Raw genomic sequence first — 25045 nt, forward strand, 5'->3', positions numbered from 1 at the left:
GAAAGAGTAAAATATCAGCACATGAAGGCTGCACACGGTTTTCATTTCTGTTTATTTACTACAGATCTCGGTTGTTTTGTTCCAGCTATGAAAGTGCACATATTAATCTTCACATATCAGCAACACATGAGTTTTACGTCTCAAGTTCAGTTTTGCCTAAATCAGAGCTTTGTCCTCCCACTGAATCTCATTTCACAAGCCCTGGATTAAATCATGTGTGTTTTTCAGGTTGAACAGACGTGGTCTCTATCGTCCTCTGCAGTGAACGAGGGGCCTCATTTTTGTTGCTGCGGAAAAAGGTGGGTGCAATAAACAACCAGCTTCTTCTACCACGCTAATGGTTGCCGCGGCCATTAGTGCCATTGCAACCATTAGCTTCAGCCATTAATGGCTTGTTTTTAGTTTTGAGGGACCTGCCTGCTGAACTATTGGATGGATTACCATGAAATTTGGTGCAGACGTTCATGTCACCCTCAGGATGAACTGTGTATAATAACGTTTGTGATTCCAATGAATTTTCATCTCGGTTCATCAGGTCAAAATTTGCTTTGTACTATGCCTACATACAGTCTCAGAGCTGCTGGCATGGCTGTGGACTCCGGCTACGCCCACACTGATAAAATGAAAGCGATCTCCACCCGGACGAGCGTTTCAGCTCTGTATCAGAAAAGATGTCTGTCCCTACAATCACACCTGAAAACACACACGCTACACATACAGCACATGACCATTCACGTACACTACATGCATGAGCCAGTGTAAACAGGAATTAGTTGGAGGAAATACTACAAACAAGGAAGAGCAAAAGCAGTTGCAGCGTTAAGGTGCAGAATTTAACTGCACAACAGCAAAGACAACAAGGTCGGTGACGCTTGTAATTCGTTATTCATGTTGTATTCGCCGCTGGTAGTCGAGGCTGATGAGACCCAATCAGGGAGCGACCATGGGAGTCTACGTCATCGTTTCCAAAGGTCTCTGTTTCTGCTCGTCCAGAACACAACACAACGCCAGCGTTTCCAAGAGTCTGTTTTAGGAGCTTGAAAACTCCAGAGTAGTGTGGACGACAGGTTTAAACGTAGCAAAACAGATGCATTCTAAAACTAAAAATGTGACTCATCACTCCATCCTTAAGGTGTGCAATTAGAAAAAATGTTTTCTAGTTTCGTGCATGACTGAAAAATAGGTCCAAATCCAAGTCCAGGACTAAGACTTACTGTAGGTCTCAAGTCTCAAAGTTTAACATTAAAACTCCAATTTATCATCCAAAACTGTGGTTGTGACACTAAAGCAGGACAGATGCGGGTAGAGTGACATCTAAAATGAACGGAATGACACACAGTACGCATTTAACGCTTTTATATTACCACATCTGCTGTTGTACTGTTGAGAATAAACCCAGTCTAATTATCCAGACCACTTGCAGGAGCATTTCCTGATAGCTCTACGGAAATCAGATCCCTGCTTGTGCGACACTTGTCCACATTCAAATCAGCTGTGACGTTTTGGCCCCCTGCCTCAGCGCCTGGCTCGCTCTATTTATAGCCGCTCTCCACCCGGGCTGAGGAGCAGAGTGCCTATTAAATGTCTTATTGCAGAGATAATGAAAATATTTTGCATTAGCATAAACAGGAATGGCAGCGGAATGGAGCCCTGTGATTGGGGAGAGCATGCAGAAGAGTGAACAATGCTTAGGCTCATTACGAAAGTGCCTGCACCGACTAAAAAAGAAAAAAAATCAGCCTTCACACGGCGGTTTGTGCCTTCACAGCAAATGGGATCCGTTGTGAGAGGGGGGGATTTTGGGAGGCTATTTAGGGGGCACAGAATATGTTGCAAAAGAGGTGCCGTTTATGGGTTTTATAATTACAAACCACTTCTGCGCGAGTCAAACCTTCTCTCAGACAATAAGGCCATCAGTTACCGGGTGAGAGTGAGGACTGTAAAGTAACAGAGGACAAGGATGTAGGACATAAGTGCCAAGTTAACATAATCGACATAGTAACAAGGCATCCCATCCACTGGCTGCTCTTCAGCTGCGCCTGGGCGATGTGGGCGCAGGTCAACATCGAGAGGTAAAGTAGAGGGAAAAACGTGTCAGTGGTGCCGTATCCGTGGCACAAGCGGTTGTTCCGAGCCTCAGAGCTGCTGGATTTCTGCCTACAGTCCTCAGGGTTAATAACATAATGTGATACTTCATTGATCCCTGTTGGCAAACTCCCTTTTTGTTTGGACACCTACAGAAAAGCTCTGCTGCAGTGGGCTGGGATTTAGGGGTTTGCTGAAGGGCACCTGATGCAGTTTAATGCTGCAATAAAATCAAACTAAAACTTGAGAATAATTGCTTGAGGCAGCCGGGCTTTATTCTTATTGGCTTTCTCTCTACAGGTAAGACAATAATGTACAGAGTCTTTACCCACAGTAGCAGCTCTGTGAGCACTACACGTTGGCACAATGGTGCTTTGAGCTAAATGACTGCTAACTCACTAGAAGTCTCAACAGCAGCAGAGACTTCAGGAAGAGCTCAGCCCTATCCGCCACCATCACCCTGTGTGACTCCCCCTGTGGACACTGTGGAGTACCTCTGCTTCCTGGGCAACATCCTCACACAGGACCTCAAGTGGGAGACAATGATGGTGCACTTCTACACCGCCAGTCCTCGCCTCCTCCATCACCACCTGCTACGCTGCTGCTGCTGCCAAGGACGAGAGCAGACTGCAGCGTATAATTCACTCACTTCGCTGAGAAGGTGATTGGCTGCAATCTGCCAACCCTCCAGGACCTGGACACCTCCAGGACCGGGACCCTGAGGCGAGCAGTAAAGATTGAAGCTGACCCCTCCCATCACGGACACAAACTTTTTAAGTCACTCCCCTTTGGCGGGAGGCTGCGGTTCATCAGGACCAAAACCTCACGACAAATAAACAAACGAGAGCATCTGCATCGTGTGACACAAAATACATTAAAACACAAGCTATCTTACAAGCCGTGCAGTTTTTATGCATCATTTATGGGGTTTTTTTTATGTTTTGATTTGCGTCCACAGAGCGATCTTTACTTTTGTCTGTTTGTGTTGTTTTCAAATATGGTCCTGACAGGCGTTTTATTTTGGAATCCTGCTGCTCAGGCTGAGGAGGAGATGAACCACGGGGAGGGTCAAGATGTCTGAGGAGTGTTATGCTCGCCAGCCAGGCACCTACCGGTAATGAATTAAAACATTAACTAGCAGCTAACATTGGCGCCTGACCTGTTAGCGAAATGACTTCTTCTTCTACAGCCCTATAAAAAGGCTGGTTCGTTATATAGTGGACTACATGGTGGGCGAGTAGATGTTCCGAACAGGAACTCGATATAATGTTCACCATGTGTTTAGTGTTAGCATTAGCACATTAATTAGCACTAAACACAAAGTAGAGCTGAGGCTGATGGGAATGTCATTCTTCAGGTATTTGCTTCATTTGACAAGTTTCAATTTTGGTGCATGAAAAGTCATCTAAACAAAAAAAAAAGTTTTTACAATTCATTTTGAGAGGAACATGAATGTGCACAAATCCTCCTGTCAATCCATCCAATAGTTAAGATTGTGTAGCATGGCAATACAATAAGGAAACTAAATAGTACCATATTTAAAATATGACCATCATTAAAAGTGAAGAGCTGTTTCTCTTTACTGTGATCTCTCCGGCTGCTGAGCAGCTTGTTACGGACAGAGCAGAAGAAGAAAAGACCACAGAGCCATCAGTCACACTGACAGAGCGACAGGTAGCACTTGCACTGCTGTTGATCTACAGTATCTCGCTCCACCATCTCTCGTCCCGTCTGTCCTGACAGCATGTGGACATGGGAGAACTCCTGTTCAGACAAACATGAGGGATCAGAGTAAACAGAGCTGATGCAAACATGCCGATGACAACAAAAACTGTAACTGTAGAGACAACGGCCTACAACTGATAACCAGATAACATCTCATAGATGATTAAATAGTAAATACATGAATAATTCAATGTGGAGATTAAATATTCATAACAGGAAAAACAAAGGGAACTGACAGAGATACAGCAGTAGTCATATTAAATGTAGATCATATTCAGGGGCTGTTACAGTGCAGGGTTTTTTTTTTTTTATACGGTTCTCACAGGAGTTCCCCAAGGAAAAATGAAAAAACTTTTATAGGCTACATTTGCTCTTATGAATAACTGTTATGGAAACCTCAGCAGCATTTTGACTTCCACTGACTAAACACTGACCTTACAAACAGCAAGAATTTATGGATAAAAGATCCTGAAAGTAGCAGTGAAGATCTACTTCCATGACAACTGAGCAAACCTTATCTGAAGATGAAGACTGAATAATGGAGTGGAAAGTTCTGGAGGAAGATAGTAAGTGGACTTTGAGTTGAGAATCCCAAGATTTACTTTACTAGGCAGACATTTTCATTTTCAGTTTTCATGCTGTACTACACTTACTAGCTACACTAGGCAAGGAGAATATGTTTGTATAGCACATTATCACACAGAGGTCATTCAATGTGCTTAACAGAAGTTAAAGAAGCAGAAAAAATAAAAGTAAAAAGCATAATTAGGCTACAGTATTAAAAACAGATTATAGTGTAGTGTAAGATTAAATGAAGGCATTGGAGAATAGAGCAGATTTGAGCTGCTTCTTAAAGCCAGTTACAGTTTGGGCAGATGTGATATCCACTGAGAGCTGGTTCCAGCAGTGGGCAGCATAGTGGCTGAATGCCTTTCTGTAATATTTTCAAAATATTACAGCAGATACCATGAGATCCAGCTGACACACTGAAATACTGATGATAGGCACAACCTAATTAACATCTATGACTCCTAAAGTCCAAACGGCACAGAAATGAAATGTGGCCATTCACGTCTGTTGAGACAGATACATTCAATCTTTTTTTTCTCCCACAGAAATCCATATTAACAACAGTCACTGTTTGATTTCAGCCGATATCATCTCCCCAGCTCTCTGCTGTCCATGTCTCCACTGTCAGCTCTCAAATGAAGGAAAACTGCTAAATTAAAAAAAATCACAAATTATTAAGAAAGTAAAAAGAAAAAAAAAAGTATTGTGAAGCTTGTGTGGGTCCCAGCAAGGAAGAGCAGCTTGTGTTCATTCCTCGGGTCCAGAACATGAGCAGGACAAGTATCCTCTAAAACCACGTTAATTAAATCTCTTGTGCCACATGAGTCACTGATGTTGCCCTTCTCTTTGAGGTGATCATATTTTCATTGATTCCAGCAAAATCAACCTTTGTGCCCCTCAAAAGTGCGTCGACAGAACTATTTATAGAGCATCCGGCCAGCTTGGCAGGCTAACGCTACCTCGCAGCCGTAGTCTGCAGCGCACGACCTTTCTTCCCACTCTCTCATTTAGTCCTTTTTTTCTTTCTTTCCCTGCCCTCGTCTGACCACGCTATAATCTTTACATCATTTCCTTTCTTCACATTCCTCAACATCCAGCTTTTAACACTTATTTAAGAATGCTTTTTCAACAAACTCAAACTCTTTTCTTTTTTTTTTTGTCCAATCGCGACAGCTGCTGCCCCACCTCCCTCCACGACACTCCCCAGACGAGACACACGGGTTACAAAGCGGCCCTGACAGTTAATTGCAGCCCCATCAAGTAGCAGGATTGGGATTCTTCAACCCTGATGAGCTGTTCCATCTTGATTGTGTCTGTATTTGGGAGGATGGGGTGGACGGGTGATGGCGGCGGTGGGGGGGGTGGGGTGATGGGGGTGAATTGGTGGTGTAATAGATACGTCCATCACAACCAATCAGACAGCAGACAGAGTGGCGTCCACCTCTGTTGCTACTGGTGATGCTACAAGGCAGAGGCAAACACACACCCCCCCCCCCCCCCCCCCAAAGCCCTCAAGAGACTGCTTCGGGACATTTTGTTGCTATGGCAACATGGAGATATGGCCATCTTTGGCTTTAAATAAGCCCCCACTCTTGTCCGTTGCAATAAATATTGCCAAATAGCGCTGGGATTTTAGAGTGGGCTTTTGCAAAAGAATGAGATTAGAGTGTTTACTGCAAGCAGCACTTCTTCTAAAACTGTGTGCGTCTGTTTGTGTGTGTGTGTGTGTGTGTGTGTGTGTGTGTGTGTGTGTGTGTGTGTGTTGTGTGTGTGTGTGTGTGTACATACAACAGGAGAGCAGCTTTCAGCCGGACAGAGAGGGAGTCGACACGGAGGCCGACAGCCCGGCATGCTAATGGAAGACAAGTCCACACTGCATTCACATTCAAAACACTTGACAGTGTCCTGTAGAGATTTTGTGTGTGTGCATGTGTGTGTGCGTGTGTGTGTGTGTGTGTGTGTGCGTCCAAGTGTTAATGGGAGTCGATTCAAAGCCAGCAGAAAAGACAGAAAGAAAAAAAAGAGGAAAGCAAACAGTTTAACTAATTAACTCAACAACAAATACATGGACACAGAACATGCAGAGCTGTAATGTTACTAAAATACAACAGCTCTCTACTGTCACTATCAAATCATCACAAACATACTCAAAAAATGAGTTAAAAATATCAGACAGAATTCTTTCCAGATGAGCTCTTTCTTATATTTCAGAGTGAACTTGTGATAGTCAATAATACAATATAATTCAATATCTTTTATCGTCTTTCACTGGGATCAAACTGGAATGGCACCATATTGTATCGTCCTGTGATCCAAGCAAACTACATATTGTTTTTGTTCTACATCTTCTAAGGCGTTAAGACGCACATCATCTCAGTTGGGCTGCAACTAATCATTATTTTCATTATTAGTTAATTAGATATTATTTTTAATCATTTGTTCGATAAAATATCATTAAAAAAAATGAAAAAGCAGAAAATCCTCCCAATTGATTTGCAGGAACCAAGTAATGGTTGGTATTTTTGCTTGAAAAGTAACTTCAGGGATTTATCCATTATCAAAATAGGTACAGATGAATCAGCTAATCAATTAATCAGCTCATCATTTCAGCTCTACACTGTCCCCAGTTCAACTCCATTCACTGATCTTTGTCGCACGTCTCTTCCTGCACTTCCTGTGTGTGTCTCTGCCGTCTCTATGAAATAAAAGCCACGAAATCCCATTCACCGGCCTGAACAGCAGTGACAGTGTTAGTGATGTACAGTATGTCAGTGATTTCTCACACATTTTGCCATATCATGACCAGTGCTCTAAGACTGCAAGGGAAGCTCAGCTTCCCCTAAAATGTCAACAAAATAAGTGGTCAAATATGTGCTGTTGTGTGAACATTTCACTGACTAAATATGCGCTAGAACATGTTCATCTTTTCTTCAGAATCAGCTACTTATCACAGGTAACCGCACGACTTCTTCTCATTCATCCCCGCAGCGCCACAGACCTTTACACAGTGTAGACGCCGAGCATCTACTGACTTCAATGGGGAAGCAGAGAGTGGGTTGTTCCACTGCAGCGAAACTAGATGGTCATTGGATAAATGCTGGGCTTTGTCCCGCCCATCAGACGCTCAGCGTCTCTGGGGGTCTATGGGACAGTGGGCAGGCCCGGACGCTCGGCTTCTGCATGATGATTGGATGATCTGTCTGAGGCTGAGTCCCTTTTTGATTGACAGCGAAATGAGCGAATCAGCGATCTTGAAGTATAAGCATCCACCGGAGCAGTTTTCAAGTTTTTCATTCCGTTGTTCGGAGTTGATCTGGAGACATTACTGATCCTCAGCGACTTTGTCTTTGTTAAAAACGACTAGCGTTGTGTTTGGCGACTCTCTTCTGTCACTCTGCGAATTTACATTTAAATAAACGGACGATTTTATGATGTAGGCCGAAAATGAGCTTCCCCTCCTTATAAGACCAGCAGCCGCCACTGATCATGACGTACAGTACATCATAGCATTAATGTCAACCATACTGCCCAACTCTATGATGCATCAGTGGTGAAACAGGGAAGCCAAACCTGGTCACTGGTTGTAAACTCAACCGGCGAACAGGTTCCATATATCCTTTGCATATAAAGCAACGTTCAGCATCAAACCTGTGACAGTTTCTGTGAGTATGAAGCTACACAATCTCCAGATGAAAACATATGTATAATTGAGTTTCTGATGTAAGAGCAGGACATCAGAAATCTGCTCTGAAAATCTTGTTGAAAGGACTCGGCTTTGTAGTCATCCCTGAAAATGACTGAGTAACAAAAGGTGCCAGAAATATACATTTCTTGTTACAAGGGTTTCAACAGAATCTGAGAGGGCCGGCGCATTTTAGGCTCAACAACGTGACAGAAATGCACCAAGGTGCGCGGCCTCTGAATGAGAGAGAGAGGCAGACGACAAAATGGTGGCACGATGGAGCGACCTGTTAAGAAAATAATGTGTTTGAGGCTCCAGTTCAAGCTCCAAGATAGCAGAGGCAGCTATTCAAGACAGATGGGTATCTTCAGAGGCAGTGTTTGATTCATGTGTTTAAATGAGTGTGAAAGAGAAAGGAATAGATTATAGAGTTTAATGTGCAATGAGAGACGGACAATAAAGTGGGAGAGGCAGAGATAAAAACAACTCAGTCACACGGAGACAGACACGACCACGCCCACACAAACACCCAGACATTTCCCTCTTGAGGCCAAGCTGACGTGCACGTTATTGATTTAGCTGAGAAATGCTTCTAAATGCCATGGAGCGACACCCTGATCTGACTCCGCAGAACCCTGTGGCATTTTAATATGACTACATCAAACCACTGGCTCCCACATCTCATTCAGGTAATGTAGTGCGCTTAATCTGGGTGGTTAGAAGTCGTAACACCAAATCTCAGAGCAGTAACAAAGCAAATATTAATGAAACTCTCTGAGCTTCGCCTCAGGCTCTGAACATAACAAGACACTTGAATACAGAGTATACAGTTACTAGGTACATTTACATGGAGCCTAATTTGCAGATTATAATGGGTTTAAAAGCCCAAACAGATTAGAAACAAACAGAATAAACAAACCCAAACTGATCAGCCGGTTGAAATTTCAATGAGTGATGATGATACATCCCAAAACCTTCAAGAGAAGTTCAGAATCAGAGCCTGGAGGTGGTTACTTGGGCTTGCTAAATATTATATATGATCAGCAGTGACGACCTGCTCGTCTTTACTCAACCCAGACTCATTACAGAACTGATTTATAGAACTGGGCAGAATTTATTTCTGATCGGTTTGAGGAGGGTGACAACCTCGACATGACAATCTGAACAATCAAGGCTCAGGCTGTCAGACACTTATGTGGTTTTTCAACTTTGGCCAGCTGTCTTATAAACTGTAGTGATCTACCAAATACCAGCCTGATAACAGCACTACCCACCCGACATGGGGCGTCAGGAACAAGAAAAGGAGTGTTGGGTATCACAGTTGCTTAAAACCATGATTACATACTTCATCATAGTTTTACGAATGACATCATTTGTTGTTGGTTGGTGCTGTCCCTGGAACCTGAAAGATCACCTATGTACATCATGCAAGTTGTGAAAGACGGAAAGTCATGATTGGTCGGGGTCCCTGGTCTAAAAAATGTCTGCGATGGCACAGAATGATGTTGAACAAATTTCTGACTTATGACAAATATGGTGTAATCTGTCCCAGCACGACAGAGAGTAGAGGCTGACAATTTTTCAGGATTCCAGCAGGATGGAAGTCAATTTCACTTTTCATCACATGTCTGGAGCGGGCGGGACAGCAATCATAAATAGGTCAATCTTTATAAATAGATATGCAGTTCTGATGTTAATAAATGCCATTTCTTTTATGTTTAACACAATACTAGTCATTCTCTTGTCTCTTTTTTTATTCTTTTTGATTCTCTCCTGTCTGCTCTGGTGGCTGGTTGGCTGGAGGCAGCCACCTGACCGGTGCATGACGTGTGGAGCAGAGCCAACAAATCTGACATCAGAACCTTATTTCACTCTTTTTAAATGAAACATAAGTTTTGGCCACAGCGGTCTGGGTTGCTGGCTGCGCTTCACACATGGAGACTAGAGGCTTCTCTGAGTGCAGTGCCATGTGACGCGTTTAGGGGACATCTGTAAACTGCAGCTACAGAACCTTGGTTACAGTCTCCCCCCTGTAAACTGCATGCACATCGCTCACACATGGCACCACCCACCACCATCTGACGGAAAAATGCCACCACCAACAATGGAGTCACAGTCCCCTAATGGGACAGGATGAGACAGGAGTCATTCTTCTGGGATTGGGCGGGACAGGTTTTTTAATGCTGTCATGGGATTGGGGCAGGACAGGATTATTTTTGTGGGAGTGGGATGGGACAGGAGTGAAAATCCAACCTCTAATAGAGGGTAAAATATATCACTTAAAAGTTTAGCAGTGCAACCGCACTGATCTTCCTTAACACAAACGTACCAGAGCAAATAAGATGTTTACACTTCACACGTTTTTCAGTCCATCTGACGTCTGTCTTAAGGACAAATACGCTGTCTTGTCTGCAGCTGCCTCAGCTCACGCTTCAGCCATGCTTCCATGCGCGATTGCAAACCAAAGCATCTCTTAACACTTTAAATCTATTCCTGTGTATTGGGGTGTGAGCTCTGTCACCACATTTGTGGATGCAGTACTGTGGCCAAACAGATCCAGGACATACATGGACCCACAGCTGTTGCTGTTGTGCTGCCAACGTGCTTTATCTGCTGTGCAGCCCATGTAGAAAAGATGTATGATCAGCACTATACTGCAAAATAAGGCTGTGAGTCACAGTGGGAGAAGAGTAAGAAGGAGGAAGCGAGAGAATTAGAAAATCTCAGGGAATGGCAGAGTGATTGTTGGTGAGACGGGGCTGTGTGAAATTTTGCAGAAGGTCCTGAGAAAACAGCAGAAATGTTTGTGGGCTGTGTGCATCATCCATCAGCTACTTGTGTAATCCATGAAAATAACATTATTCCAGTATTTTAGTATGTAAATTGATAGTTCGTAGTCAGCTGCACTAATCTGAATGAAACAAGTCCGTTCTACTTACAAGATGAAGTTAAAGACAGCAGCAGGCGACAATCCAAATATGAACCCTCAGATTCCTTCAGACAAGAAAGTATAAAATCCAAAATTAACTTTAAGTCATGATTCAAAGTAAAACTAGCAGAAATTACTGCTTTTATCAGTGTTAGGTTTGCACTGCTGGCCACTACGGCATCATTCATCACTTCACTGAAACATGGCTTCAAAGACGTGAACATTTCCTCCGCCGCCAGGGACGCACAGATCTGCAGCAGCATTCATAACCTCGGAAGCAAATGTGCCTTTAAACTACAGCAAAAAAAAAAAAAGTTTTAGAGCGCAGCAGAGAAACTGAGCCACTAAAAATAAATCCATCTCTGAATCATTTGAATCTCAGGTTGCACATGTTCTTTTTTTAATTTACTGGATACAATGGTCTGAATCTATTTTTAGGAGCAACCGCTGCAGAAATATTCGAAGGTACGGACCTCCATGGCGAAAACGCAGGTATACAATGGCACTTTATGCCTCATTAGGGGGTGGAGAGAGGAATCCGCTCTGCCCACTGACACTAAGGAGAATCTCTCCAGTTCTGGTCCAGCCCACGCTTCCCTCGCCGGGTCCGCTGAGACTGTAGCGAGACAATTGTTTCTTCTTATTTGGAGCTGTCAATGTGGGAAGTGAAAAACACGCAATGGAAATGTGTTTGGGTTTGTCCCATTTGTCCTACTTAACTGTTTTTCTCTGCAGCAGATGTGCCAAACATACTAACATGGGCTTCATGAAAGCACACATAAAAATAGCTGTAATGGTTTTATACGCCATATACACCTGACAGGTCTCCACCAAACTTCAGACATTTAAACACGTGAAATTCGTCTTTAAACCAGAATTCATACATTTTTGTATTAACATTGAATCAAATTGCTCTCTAATGTAAAAGAGTCGCTTATGGTTCCAAAAATACTGAACAGTCCTCCGCAGAGCTAAAAGGAGAGGAAACATTGTACTTAATTTTAAAATGAGTCCAAAAGAATGATGATTAATGATGCCGCAGGTCTGATGGATGTGGAAGCAGCCAACTGATGGACAACAAGATAATTGCCAAGTTAACATGAGAGACAGTGAAGTTTTGACTGCCATTATTTTTCACTTTGGACAGAACCAAATTTGCTGTTGCCCTTTATTTATAGTTTTAATTCTAACTGGACTAAACACATCCACACTCCAGCTTTGTCCTGGAAGTACAGACATGAGAGGAAATGTTGAAGGTAAAGTCAACATTTGTACTTAACAAAAACATGAAGTACTCACTTGAAATCAGGTGCAATGATGGTGTTTATGACTATAAAATATTCATTGGTCAGTACAGTCAGTCCTGGTTATGCTGAAGAGTGGACAGCACTGGCAAGTACCGACTCTTGAGCATTTATATAAAGAAATGATGAGTCAATCTGCATTAACAGCAGTTGTGGACTGGGGTTTCACATGTCTGTAAGTATATACTGCAAACAGACAAGGTCATATGAAGTACAGACAACACGGTCACAGAGTGGACCTCCATTCAAATCTATTACTGAGTCTGTTGAAGGTTAAAAAGTCAACATTATACAAAAATCAAAATGGGAACCATATAGTGTGTAACATGTATGCGTGCATCTGTGTGTGTGTGTGTGTGTGTGTGTGTGTGTGTGTGTGTGTGTGTGTGTTTCTCACAGCCCCATGCATGTACAGTTGATTCTTTGATTACACATAAAGCTGTCTCAGATTAGGCAGGGATTAGAGCTGTGCTGCCGACAGGGACCGGGCCAGCTGGGATGTAATGTGAGACCTGAGGGATTGGCGAGCTCAAAGGGTTTCAGAGACACACAGTTAGAGAATGGGGAGCAGGCTGATATCTAAAATCCCACACCTCCAGCTCTGTGATGGAAGCATGGGATGGCTTCTTCTCCAACCCACATCACTGATAAAACTGCTACTCTGCAGAGAGCGCAGACTCTGTGGACTCCATCTACATTATCAGTGTGTGAACACCAGTCACTCTTTAATAAGATAATTACATCAAAAAAATACAATTTAGTCTAATTTCCCCTGAGACTGTAACCCTTGAGTTACAAAAGAATGAGACAAAACAGAATGAATGTGCATTCACAGTCTAAATGACTTTACACAGCACTGCTCGACACACTGACAATGAATTCATTAATGCAGCGATTATGAACACCGGATCTGTACCATTAATGAACGTATCAATAGTTTCAGGAGTCGACCAGATGAGACATTTTTACCTTAAAAAAAGTTGCTCTAAAACTTTCACAAACGTATTTGAGCAAAAAAGCTTTTAAAGAATAAATGATAGTCTCTATTTCATAAATTACATGTAGTTACAAGCTCCTGTTATCGACAATGGTCCAACTGAGTTTCACACAATGTGATACAAGGATTTTCAATTTACGCAGAGCACGTAATTCAGATGGGAATTCAGTATTTACAAATACCCTGACGGTGAAGCATGGGATCACTCATTCATTCATTCATTCATCATCCATACCACTTATCCTTATAGGGTTGGGATCATTGCATCCCTAATACAAACTGGAGCGAGACTGAAACTGGACTTTTGAAGATGATACCAAAAGCATTTGAGAATTAAGAAAATTGAATTACAATATATTGGTCAATATTATTTTTTTAACATAAACACGCATAAGGTTTCCTGGAACTTTGAACCTGAACGTTACTGTCTGAAAACCCGTCAGTGCTTCGCTGGTGGACAAACTGTGTAATGGGGACACTGTTTCTGAATGACCTCACACATGAATATACTGATATTTCTGATAGTGATCAAAATCACAATATGGCAAGTGCAATATCCAAATCACAGGAGCTGCGATTTGTGTGTCACAACAGACCATAAATGAAGCGTCGTGTTGGTACAGAGACGCCCCGGCCTACAAATCACATTCTACAGATGTAAAGGAACAAGCTGCTTTGGTACAAACCCCAACAAAAATCACATCAGCATCTTTTTTATATTTCTTTCAGTAAAAATTATTTAAAAACGACCATTCCAACAGAAACAATGACTCATATCGCAATTGTAAATATCTATTTCTGATATTTCTATTGGCCAAAACTAATACCTCCAATAGTTTAATATCAGCTGTTATACAGCATATAACACAAACCCTGCCAACAAGTTTCTCAGGTTTCACGTGTAGTCTTCTTCACTGTCCTCACTTTGTTTAAAAATAAACTGTGGCACATCAGTTCACTGTGGTCGCACACAAGCAAGGAGTGTTAACCATGAAAGTTACTAAACCTGAATATGGCGATTATCCATCATCAAAAGTGATGTAATACGAGGCCGTGCTGTGTTTTCTCCTACAGAGGGCTGAGTGGATAAAATGATTTTTAAAATATAAATATCTGTGTCTCTCATTGAAGATACACTTTCCTCATAGTTTCTAACCATCTATTGTTACTGTTTGCCTTTCATTTAAACACACACCTCTATAATAATAATAGTAATAAAGTTTACTTATACAGCACTTATCAAAACCACAGCTAACAAAGTGCTTCACAAGGATAAAACTACAAAACAAGCAACAAACACATGCAGACAAATGAGTGAGAACTGAGGGAATAAGGTGAAGAAAACACGTCTTCAGAAGCAAAACAAGAAAAAGAAAAATGAGAAATGTAAAAATATGTGAAATATTGAAAAGAGATTCTTCAAAAGCCTTGTGAGAGAAATGTGTTTTTAGAAGTGATTTAAAAGAAGATAATAATTTGCAATGATGTAATGATGAAAGATAAAGAAGGTAAAGAGCCAGCCAAGATTTACACTGTTGAACGATTACTATACACTGCCGACATGACTCATACACATCTCCACTGACACCAGGAATCCTGATGTGCATCGATATTGCTCTTGACAATTGACTCTGGTTCTCTCCTACCTTCTGAGGCCGAGGCCCAAACAGACGCCCACATTTCCCCAACAAGTGCTCAGCATCCCTGCTGCTCTCCAGTTCAGCCAAAATCAACAGATGTGAAGCGTTTGAAGCCAGCAGCCTTGGAGAGGTGTGCTCCGGCTACCGTCCCTCCATCTGCACGCCACCATTTGACTCTAATGAACCCATATCCTGCAAGATTTTAGGGGCAGTTTTACAGGATGGTAGAGATATCTTCTCATCCTCGCTGTAATTCAAACTGTTCACGTTCACAGCTGTTTTCTACCCTCCGGCCCTGATCCTCTAACTCCTGCCACGGCACACACACTACAGCTGATGAAGCTTTGAAAAAAAAAAAAAAAACTAAAATACACACACAGATTACACTTGCCACCAGCAGATTTCTGGGCAGGATTTAGCCACCAAACCTTCAGTGAACTCTCCCATGTCCCTGCTACGTAACGGAAACAACTTTGCTTGCTTTTATTTCCTCCCACTTCTCCTGAATGCGGCAGGCTGAAACAAGAACAAGTCTAGCATTACAAGAAGGATGACATTTGGACAGTGTCCCATCTAAGAATGTGAAATGAGCTCGTAGGGCTGAACATCATGCTAATTTACCACCCTGTCCGAGCACAATGTACTGTCTGTAAACTGAGTTAATCTGACTAATGAGCGCAGGGAAATTGCTGACATTAGAAAAAATGTCAGCCACGTCATTTATGTTTTAATTTGAATTCCGGGTTTACGTTCTTCCCCCCACAGGCGGCTCCGTGGCTCTTCGACTGATGTGAACAATGCGCAGTATTTAGGCCCAACAAAAACAATGTTAGACCAACTCCAGAGAAGCAGCTAAATCATCCACATAATGAAACTAATTTAAATCTTCATTGTGCAAATTCACACTCTGATAATACACTGATCAAAATCTTCTGATTCCGTTTAAAATACTTTACACTGCAAGTCACGGTGATATGCAGAGGCGCACCACCAGGAGAGGCAAACCAGGCAAATGCTTCGGGCTAGAAAAGGGCCCCTGATGGCCCCTCATATTGACACATCTTGCAATGACAACTATCCTCCCATAAAGAAACCCATCAAGTGCACTGCTGTTGCCCCAAAACCCCTGATGACGTGTGCTGTAGCTAGTGTCTACTCATCGCCTGCACGTAAGGCATTCAGGGAACATCTGTAAATTGCAGCATCTGCCAATAGTCTGCATGTGGGGGAGGGCTTTCTTCTATGGGCTTCTTTGCCCGGGGCCCCACTGGTGCTATGGGTGGCATCAATATCAAGTTACTGCTAATATTTTTAATATAAGTTCTTATCAGTAAACCTTAAAAAACCAAACAAACACATATTTTTATTTTTATTCAAAATAGCTCAGAATTATTACTGGACAACAATTTTTTTGTAGAATAAGTTGATTAAAGCTACAACTGGTCAGGCATCTTTTCTTTATCGATCAAATATTTGATTCTTTTTTCTTTTCGTTTCTTTTTTTTTAATTTTAGATGAATTCAGTCTTTGTGCAAAATTGTGCAAAATAAGACAAGCAGCAACTTCCAGGGCTGAAAAATGAAGCCAAAAACTGGTGAAGCAACTCACTCTGAGCTTCACAACAGCTCTTTAGAAACCTATGGGTGATTTCAATCTTTCCCACAGCCCAAATGAGTCTCACGAACAGTCCAAAACATGTTCAAATTATAATGATACAAAACAAAGGAAATAGCAAATTCTCACATTTGAGAAGCTGGACGGGCAAATGTTTGGTACTTTTGTTAGTTTTCGGTCTATCAGGAAGTCTTTCATCACTACAAACGCAACATGAAACCAGGAAATGTCGAACAAAAATGAATTGTTACCTCTTGATACATCACCTCTCTGTCTGTTTTGTCTTTACAATGTATAAGGTCTTATATTTTCCTCTGCAGCGGCTTTTGTCACTTTCATTTTCCTGTTCAATGAGAAACCAGGAGTGCTGCGTTCCTGTGGTTTCAGACTTTGTTTCGAACACTGACAGTTAACTCGCGCATCTTCATGCCAAATCACCGCTGCCAGAGACAAACCGCAGTGTCAAAGAAACCGCAGCCATGACAGCTGTCTCTCTTCGGTGCAGCTCCATCCGAGCGTGCTGCTGTGACAGCCGGACACTTTGTGACATAAGGGCGCCAACCCTCAGAGTGACTTGTGGGGAATTCATTTTGTCTAAGTGTCAGTCGCATCCACCCTTCAGTGTCAACGCTCCGGAGGAGGAGAGGACAGCTAGAGACCGAATGACAGGTTCTCCTGGAGGCTCCAGAGATAAGATGCTTGGTCAGATGTTTTTACTGTTCCCTTTTCTTTGCATATTTCCAGTGCTATTCCAAAACAAAAAATACAAGAGGCATTCAAGTGTGAGTGTGTATCAGGTTGGTAAATCAACTTTTGGTCACACACATAATCAGATTTTTGGTTGATTTAAGCATCTAAGTTTGTTTTCTCAATTTCTTTGTCCAAAAATAATCTTTGCTCTCAATCGTCTTATCGACAGTTTATGCAGGTTAGTAATGTGAGGTCGGCACATTATCTAATTCCTGGCTGCACGCTGCCAACATTTACACTGCTGCAGGCCAAGTATTCAGCTGTTTCCTTATTACAGACGCCGCCATTTTTCTTGCCCTGAACATACTGGGCAAGAATATCTCAATCAATGCTCATTTGAACCACCTACTGTGGAGCACTGTGGCTTGTGATAAAGAGAAAATATGGTAATATTTGATAGTTCACAGAGGAAAAATGTGAAAAAGAGTCATCTGAATCATCAAGAGCATCCATTTTCATTCTTTTTTCCCCACACTCATTCACCTTACAACCTCTTGTATCATTAGACTGTCTCTCTCTTTATTACCTGTCACACTCTCCTCTCTGCTCTGCTTTCACATGAAGTTAAACACTCACAGGCAAGGAGTCCTTTTACACAAATTTATTTCATGACCTAAACTAAAGCTGACAGGGATGGCACCACTGTAATAGATTTTCTTCTTGCTGAGTTTCATTTGTCACACACATTATTCTGTCCACGTTTAGAGATTAGCAGGCGATCACAGACACACACACACACACACTTTTAAATATTTGAGAGAGGTTAAGAGCGGCTTTTAAGTTAAACCAGTCGATTATGAGTTGTTGAAAGTTGCATTATGAAATGATTGTGTGTGTGCGTGTATATGTAAAGGTGTAGGAACAAGCGTAGCAGTGTACTATATGCATGTCTGCGTGTGTGTGTGTGTGTGTGTGTGTGTGTAGGAATGAGGCAAAGGCTTTCAGACAATCTGCTCTGTTCACCCCCTGCTGTGCCACCAGCCCAAATCCATTTACATCCCTGAGCCGTCGTGAGGCTGAGAGCCCTGCGCACACGCGTGCGCGCACACGCACACACACACACACACACACACACACACAACAGTATATACAGAGCGAAATCCTCTCATGCAGCTTGAAAGCACACACCTCTGGGGTATCTGGGTAACTCTGCACACGCAGTGTTGTGAGTTTGAATCTGTGCCATGACCTTTGAGGCGTCACTCCCCGTCACTGTTGTGTATTTTCTCTGGTTCTACCCGCTGAATACTCTCTGTAAGCACTGCAACATACAGTATGGAAATACTAATAACTCATTCATCTGTGAAATCATATCACACAGTAGAATTTCTGACACTTACCACATATTTCCACCATATTGACACCTTTGATCAATAGGTCAAACACAGCAGACACACCCAATCAGCAAGCACGACACTCAATTACCAGCCCGCCACGCTATGACCACACACACACACACACACACAAATACAATCTATACTCTGAGGCACACAGGCAGGGCCTCATTAAGCTTTCACGCTCACCTCAAGCCTCCACGGTTGACTGACGCTGCTGGCTTATGCTGGATTTGCAGAACCAAACAACGGAGTCCGGCTAAGGACTTCCTCAAACAGCGAATGAACGGCCTGTCATCTGAATGTAAACACTGTGGATTAAGCAGGAGAACGGAGGTGGAGTCCAACAGGCGGTGTCAATGGCGCGCCTGTTGACAGGTGAGGGAATCATTAACTAGAGCGGCATGAGCGAGGGATTGCTGAACTTTTACTGAGTTCACAGAGCGAGCTTCATTATCCTGCCAGTGCTTCTCTCTCTCCCGTGCAATGTGTTATTTTCATTTTTAACATTCATTATTTATAAAAAACGCATTTTGAATTGACATGAGGGGCGGTTTGACAGTTAAGAGAGGTGCTCATAAATAAAACTTTATCATTTTATTGGAGTGGCAAATGCAATATTGAAGCCTTATCACTTCTTTCCCCAAGATAAACAAGGATCTATTTAGTTGCAGTCCTCTTCCTCATATCCTAAAAAAACTTCCCTTAAAAGCTCCATATTTTCCTCTTCTCCTGTGTTTTATTTGAAGTGTTGATCCATAAGAAGATATTTTTGTGGTTTTAAGAACCAAAAACCATCTCAGTGTAGTTTTACATCTCCTCTCTCTGGCTTCTCTCTGGAGCTCTAGTAACAACAGGTCGGTGAGCCAATCAGAAGAGAGGAGACTCTCTTTTGATTGGCTCACTCCGAATGATCTAATAAAAATATGTCAGATTTCAGGTAAATATTCAGAGAAACCAAATCCTGTGCATTTCTCTGTGGACTGAGGCTTTGATACTTTCACAGTATTAATATAGAACCTAGACCTGCTTTATAATCAAACAACACATGGACATCTGCCTTTAGACTATGCAGGACCTTTAACCCTAACTGAAACTAGGAAGATTTTTTTCCTGGGAGGTGGGTGGGAAGGACATATACAGTAGCTATCACAAAGTGGTTACTTCCTTTTGTTCGTTTCTGTGAAATAACTACTGTAAGGGAGTGCTACTTAAGAAATAAAATAAAGAGTATATATAAAAAAAAGATTTTTCCTCTTTTCTTTCCTCGCTGTTAACCTTGATATTTTACACAGCAGTCAGTTTTCCAATATGGAAGCATGTGCAGGTGAACAGAAAATCCCCTCAGAGGACAGTAAATCCAAAAAGAGGATTAAAAATCAAGATGAGACGATGGGAAACACACAACAAATGACAATGAAGCAACGAGGAGGACACTCGTTTGTTAACAAGAATAAGCAGTGAAAGAAGAAGAGAATCCCCTGCAGCCATCCAGTTTATCTCTACTGCATCTTAAGCATGTCAGATGTCGCATTTATGCAGCAAAATGAAAAAAATGACTTGAATCCAGGAGGTGATTAGGCTACAGGTGGAACATTCATAGTGTGAGTCAGAGTGCTTCACCATAAGAGACTGGAGTGGGAGTGGAATAGCGATGGTTAGTTTGTTTTGGAGCTCAGGGCTCTTTCCTGGATTCCTCTGTACTCTCTACCACTCTCTCTCTCTCTCTCTGCCGTGAGCTGGCTGATCTGACAGGTCATTGACCTGCCCAGTGGTCTGAAGTGTGACTCACTCATCAACTAAATCCCTATGCCCCCCCCTGGTGCAGACCACCCCTACCGCTCCTGTGGCTGACTAGCAAATTCACATGAACTATATGAACAACATGGAAAGACAAAAATATACAAGTACCAAGCTTTTATAATGCACGTGAACTCACATACACAATAGCACAAAAGCAGCTTTCATGTTACATGTTTGTCATTTATCATGTTATTCATGTTTAAAATTTCTCCTCATTATACTGAAACACACAGGGGTTTTATAAATAACTAACAATGGTGAATCAGTATTCTGGTGGTTGAGCTCCAGCAGCCTTTAGAGGTTGGAGACTATTACAGTATCCGACAGAAAAAGAGGCGTAGGCAGGGGTCTGCTCTCCCCCCAGGGAATGAGGATTGATGGTGTTCATTTGAGAGTGGGTCACATCTGAAACCGTGTGATAAATGTAATGATGTCATTAATGCTGCAAGGGGGTGGGGGGTGGGGTGGGGGGGACATAATGGAAGAGGTCCAGTAAAATCTTATGTAATCTCTGTTGGCATCTAGTGTTTTTAAGACAAGACAAAAACAGGTTCTAGTCATTTGTTCATTTGACACTTTTCCTGTGGGAGTGTTTTTAGGTTAACATCAGATCAGTGTTGAAAAAATGCACCACAGTCTTCCTCTTTTGTCACATTCACCAACAAACCTGCCTATGCACCAACTATTATTCTGCACAGGTAAAACCAGTTTCCTGGTTCTGTTAAAAACAATATTCCAGACAAACCAGTTTGGTCCCAACCTCAGCTTTGAAAATACTAAAACTTCCTGCCTTGATCTACAACAAACCAGACTCACTGGATCAACAGCTGTTCCTAATGGCAATAACAATTTTCCAAAATGCAAAAAGTTTTTAAAAAAATAGCATACCACGTGTGGATCCTTGATGGACACCAAAGATTAAAGTGATCAGAATCAATTTAATCACCATATATTGCAAAAATAATGAAAACTTGAGCAAACTGACTTCAAAACAAGAGGTAAGCGACTTTAACAAGTTGCAGCAAAGTAGAGGCAGAGTTTGGGTACGCGTATTGATAGATTACCTGCAGGGTGCATGGTAGAAGGGATATCCGGCGTGAGGTATGTGATTGCAGTATCCGGACTGATTCCACATGGTGCTTCTCTTGTTTCACGTGATGACAGTTCACAAGTGTTCACAGGCTGTTTCTTCTCTGCTTTCTATTTCTAGTGCCGTGGAATCAGACTCAGGCTGCTGGGAGTAACATTAATCAGCGTCTCCTCTCTCCAGCGGCTCCATGGCGAGAAAACGAGAGGCGGCGGTGGGTTTGAGAGCAGGGATTACTGAAAGAATGAGACGAGGGGGGCTGAGCCCAAACAAGAGAGAGGAGATGATGTCAGGTGAGTCAAGTCTGATGTGGTTTACACACCTGGAAAATGAAGCCTGTTCCCGCTGCCTCCCCCACCTCCCTCCCTCCCTCCCTCCCTCCCCCTCAACACCACCACAGCTATTCAGCAGAGTCTCAGACAACTGCCCCAGGTGAAGTCTGACATCACAGGTTGCTCCTTTAATCCCGCCTCGAGCCAGTCATTTCCCCCTCACGTCTCAGGTGTGATCAGGTAGAACAGATGTCTTTGAGGTTAACCTTGCTGAGCTCTATCTTTTGCCTGTTAAATCATGCGTATCTCCACCTTACATCTCAGTGATTTCACTCACACTTCCAGGGGTTGTTCCGACTTCTCGGGCGCAGATCTACATCAGACCGTGTTCAGGATTTGCAGCAGATTTCAGAGACTTCCTCTCCTCCAGCAACCCCTGATGCCAAATAGGAGCTGTTTATGTCTATTACACGTGCAGTATATTCTCTCCAAAGTTCACAGGCACCACAAATCCATCTCTTCTTGACACAAGCAGGTGAAAATCCACAGTCCCGGCGTCCCTCCTCTGTGTCTAGTTTGTCTCTGAGGTAGCCAGTGCCGGCACAAGCGCTTATTTCCCCAACCACAGGCTCCCCACCGGCTCTCCAGCCTCACGAAACAACAGCGGTGCACGGAGCTGAATGACTGAGCATACTCACAGAGAGAGAGAGAGAGAGAGAGAGAGAGAGAGAGAGAGAGAGAGAGAGAGAGAGAGAGAGAGAGAGAGAGAGAGAGAGTGGGAGAGAGTGGGAGAGAGAGAGAGACACGGGAGGTGGCAGTGAGAGAGTGAGAGTATCAGAGGAAAGAGTGAGAGAGAACGAGGAAGAGGTAAACAGAGCGGAGCTGCATTCCTTTTCCCGCCTCATGCTAATCTGGCAGGATACACACCGCTGAGAGGAGGAAGGGAGACAGAGACAATGCTGTCCTCTCTTCTGTACGCACGACATCTACCGCATGTCTGTGCGTCCACGAGGAGGATCTCTCCTCAGTTGCTCTTCCTCCCCCCGTTAAAGGGTTTTTTGGGGAGTTTTTCCTGGTCCGACTCCAGGGGTCGAAGGACAGAGGGTGTCGTATGCTGATGACAGATTGTTGAGCCCCTTGAGGCAATTTTGTGATTTTGGGCTGTGTAGAGTAAATAAAAGTTGACTTGAGAGAGAGAGAGAGAGAGAGAGAGAGAGAGAGAGAGAGAGAGAGAGAGAGAGAGAGAGAGAGGGGGGGAAAGGGGGGGGCAGTGATTGAGAGTGAAGTAATTACACAGTAACCACAAACAATGCGATTACAGTAGAGATTAGGAGCTGAATGTTAACACCTTACATGCTCTTACCTTTGCCAGGGCAATTATGACTGTAGTCAGGTGTGGTTACATAATCACAGTAAAATATGTTGAGTACTCTGGTTTTGCAAACTGAGGCCAGAATCAACATTTAAACCTGCCAATGTTTAACTGCATTTAACAGTCGCTGTCACACAGACTCGTTCAATCAGGAAGATGCAGATCAGATGATAAAACTTAATAACCCCAGGCGCTAAGGTTGGGGCTAATCATGTGAAACTTTCTGCCCCAATAACAGAACCATACTGTTTTCACAATCTTACAATGAGTACAAGTATAAACTGATAAACTAATCAAAAGGGCTGAGCGATGTGCAAAAAAAGATCATATTGCGATTATTCTGGCAGTTATTCGTGATTGGGATATAAGTGACGATTTTAGTGACATTGGTCATTTTTTCACTTTCACTGAAAAAAAATATGAAAATGATGATGTGATTTTTGTCGGGGTCTGTAACAACCAAGCATGTTTTGTTTTGTATTGGTCAAGAGTTTCATCTGATATCTTCATAACTAAGGCTGCAACAACTGCAACAACTACTTCCATGTGATTCATCTGAAATAAATTAATAAATTTAACGTTTTGTGTATAAAATGTAGGAAACTGGTGAAAAATGGCCGCCAGAATTTCTCAAAGCCTCATGTCTTCAGTTTGCTTGTTTTCTCCACCCAACATATATTTCTCTCACTATCACAAAGAAAAATGGCAAACTGAGAAACGGACTGTAATTTCAGTTTAATTTATATATCATGTATTTTATGTTATAATCATTAACCAGGCATTGCCAAATTAAATTTTGGCCTTTTTTGCACTTGCAGAAAATAACCATTATAAGTGATTTTGCAAACCTTTGCCATGTCCTGACATACACTGATACCACAGAGATACTATCTTGCTACTAATAATATCATGATATTGACACTGTTCAGGCCTAAAAGTTGCACAGAATATTTAATAAGTCACATTATTGATTGCATGTAAACGCAGCCCGTCTGGAAAAAGCTAAAAAAAAAACAAATTAAAGAGACAGAGAAGCTGCAGTACAGGAAGCTCTGATGGGAAGAGAAGCCAGACAGATAAACAGAAACGCGAGCTGAAAGCAGACACAGTCGGTCTGTTTTCATCCACAGCAGGTTATTCACAGCCTGACTTAAACCTCCCAATCAGCACATGAGGCCTGCAGGTGAGAGGTCACCTCTGTGCAGCTAAACAGAGCTGTGCTGTCTCCCCGGAGAGCTGGACTACTCCAGTGCCCTACTAAGCAAAGCACCGCCGTGACCCTGTTGCAAGGACGACTCTGCCGCACCTGGGGAACGGAGAGTGACACGGCCGCGGTGCTGGCAAAATGACAGCTTCACTCAGAGCAGGTCAAAGCCCAGACGTGTAATCTGATAAAAAAGAGGGCTCGCACAGGGATGCAGTGGTTTGAAAAGCTAAAACCATGTAGCCACTGGATTAGTTTCCCAACCCTGATAATTTGATGATAAAAGTTGTTAATTAGCGCAGAAGCGTGACAGGAAGTCTTCCCAGATAATAAGTGGAAAAGTGAATGTTTACCGGTTGAGCTTTTCCCTTTGGAGCATGTCTGCTCACTCATGTAGGAGATCTTACACCCTGCGTTGACACTCTTACTATCATCTTGCATCACTGTCCCGTGTGAAGTTAGAATCACTCAGCCTAATGAGAGCAGGGGCTCATTTCACAAGCCTCTGGCAGTCACATCTGCAAGAGACTGTTTCCAATCAGCTGTGGAAAAAACACCCACACAGCATGGGAAGGTTTGGTCATGGCATTCATCACCTGCTAGACAACCTTTAGTCATTATCAAAAAGCATCATGAAGCTTTCATAAGTGTCCAGCTCAGGCAGAATTCAACTCATT

At 42.7% G+C, this 25045-nt stretch overlaps 1 protein-coding gene across 9 annotated transcripts in view; it reads right to left on the minus strand.

Annotated features, from left to right (window-relative positions):
• The window catches only part of LOC130176450 (pleckstrin homology domain-containing family A member 7-like), a 157866-nt gene that overhangs the window by 94569 nt on the left and 38252 nt on the right, over positions 1–25045 (minus strand). The window contains exons 1-2 of one of the 9 annotated variants that reach the window (XM_056387553.1): positions 22130–22501; positions 21498–21779 (exon numbers count right to left, since the gene is read on the minus strand). The exons of the other annotated variants lie outside the window; for them this stretch is intronic. Coding sequence (XP_056243528.1) covers positions 21498–21568 — 71 coding nt within the window. The 5' untranslated portion in view covers positions 21569–21779; positions 22130–22501. Of the gene's footprint in view, positions 1–21497; positions 21780–22129; positions 22502–25045 lie in introns of those variants that run through there. 9 annotated transcript variants of the gene reach the window in all.

The sequence above is a fragment of the Seriola aureovittata genome, chromosome 10, assembly GCF_021018895.1.
Source record: "Seriola aureovittata isolate HTS-2021-v1 ecotype China chromosome 10, ASM2101889v1, whole genome shotgun sequence".
Classification (NCBI taxonomy): domain Eukaryota; kingdom Metazoa; phylum Chordata; class Actinopteri; order Carangiformes; family Carangidae; genus Seriola; species Seriola aureovittata.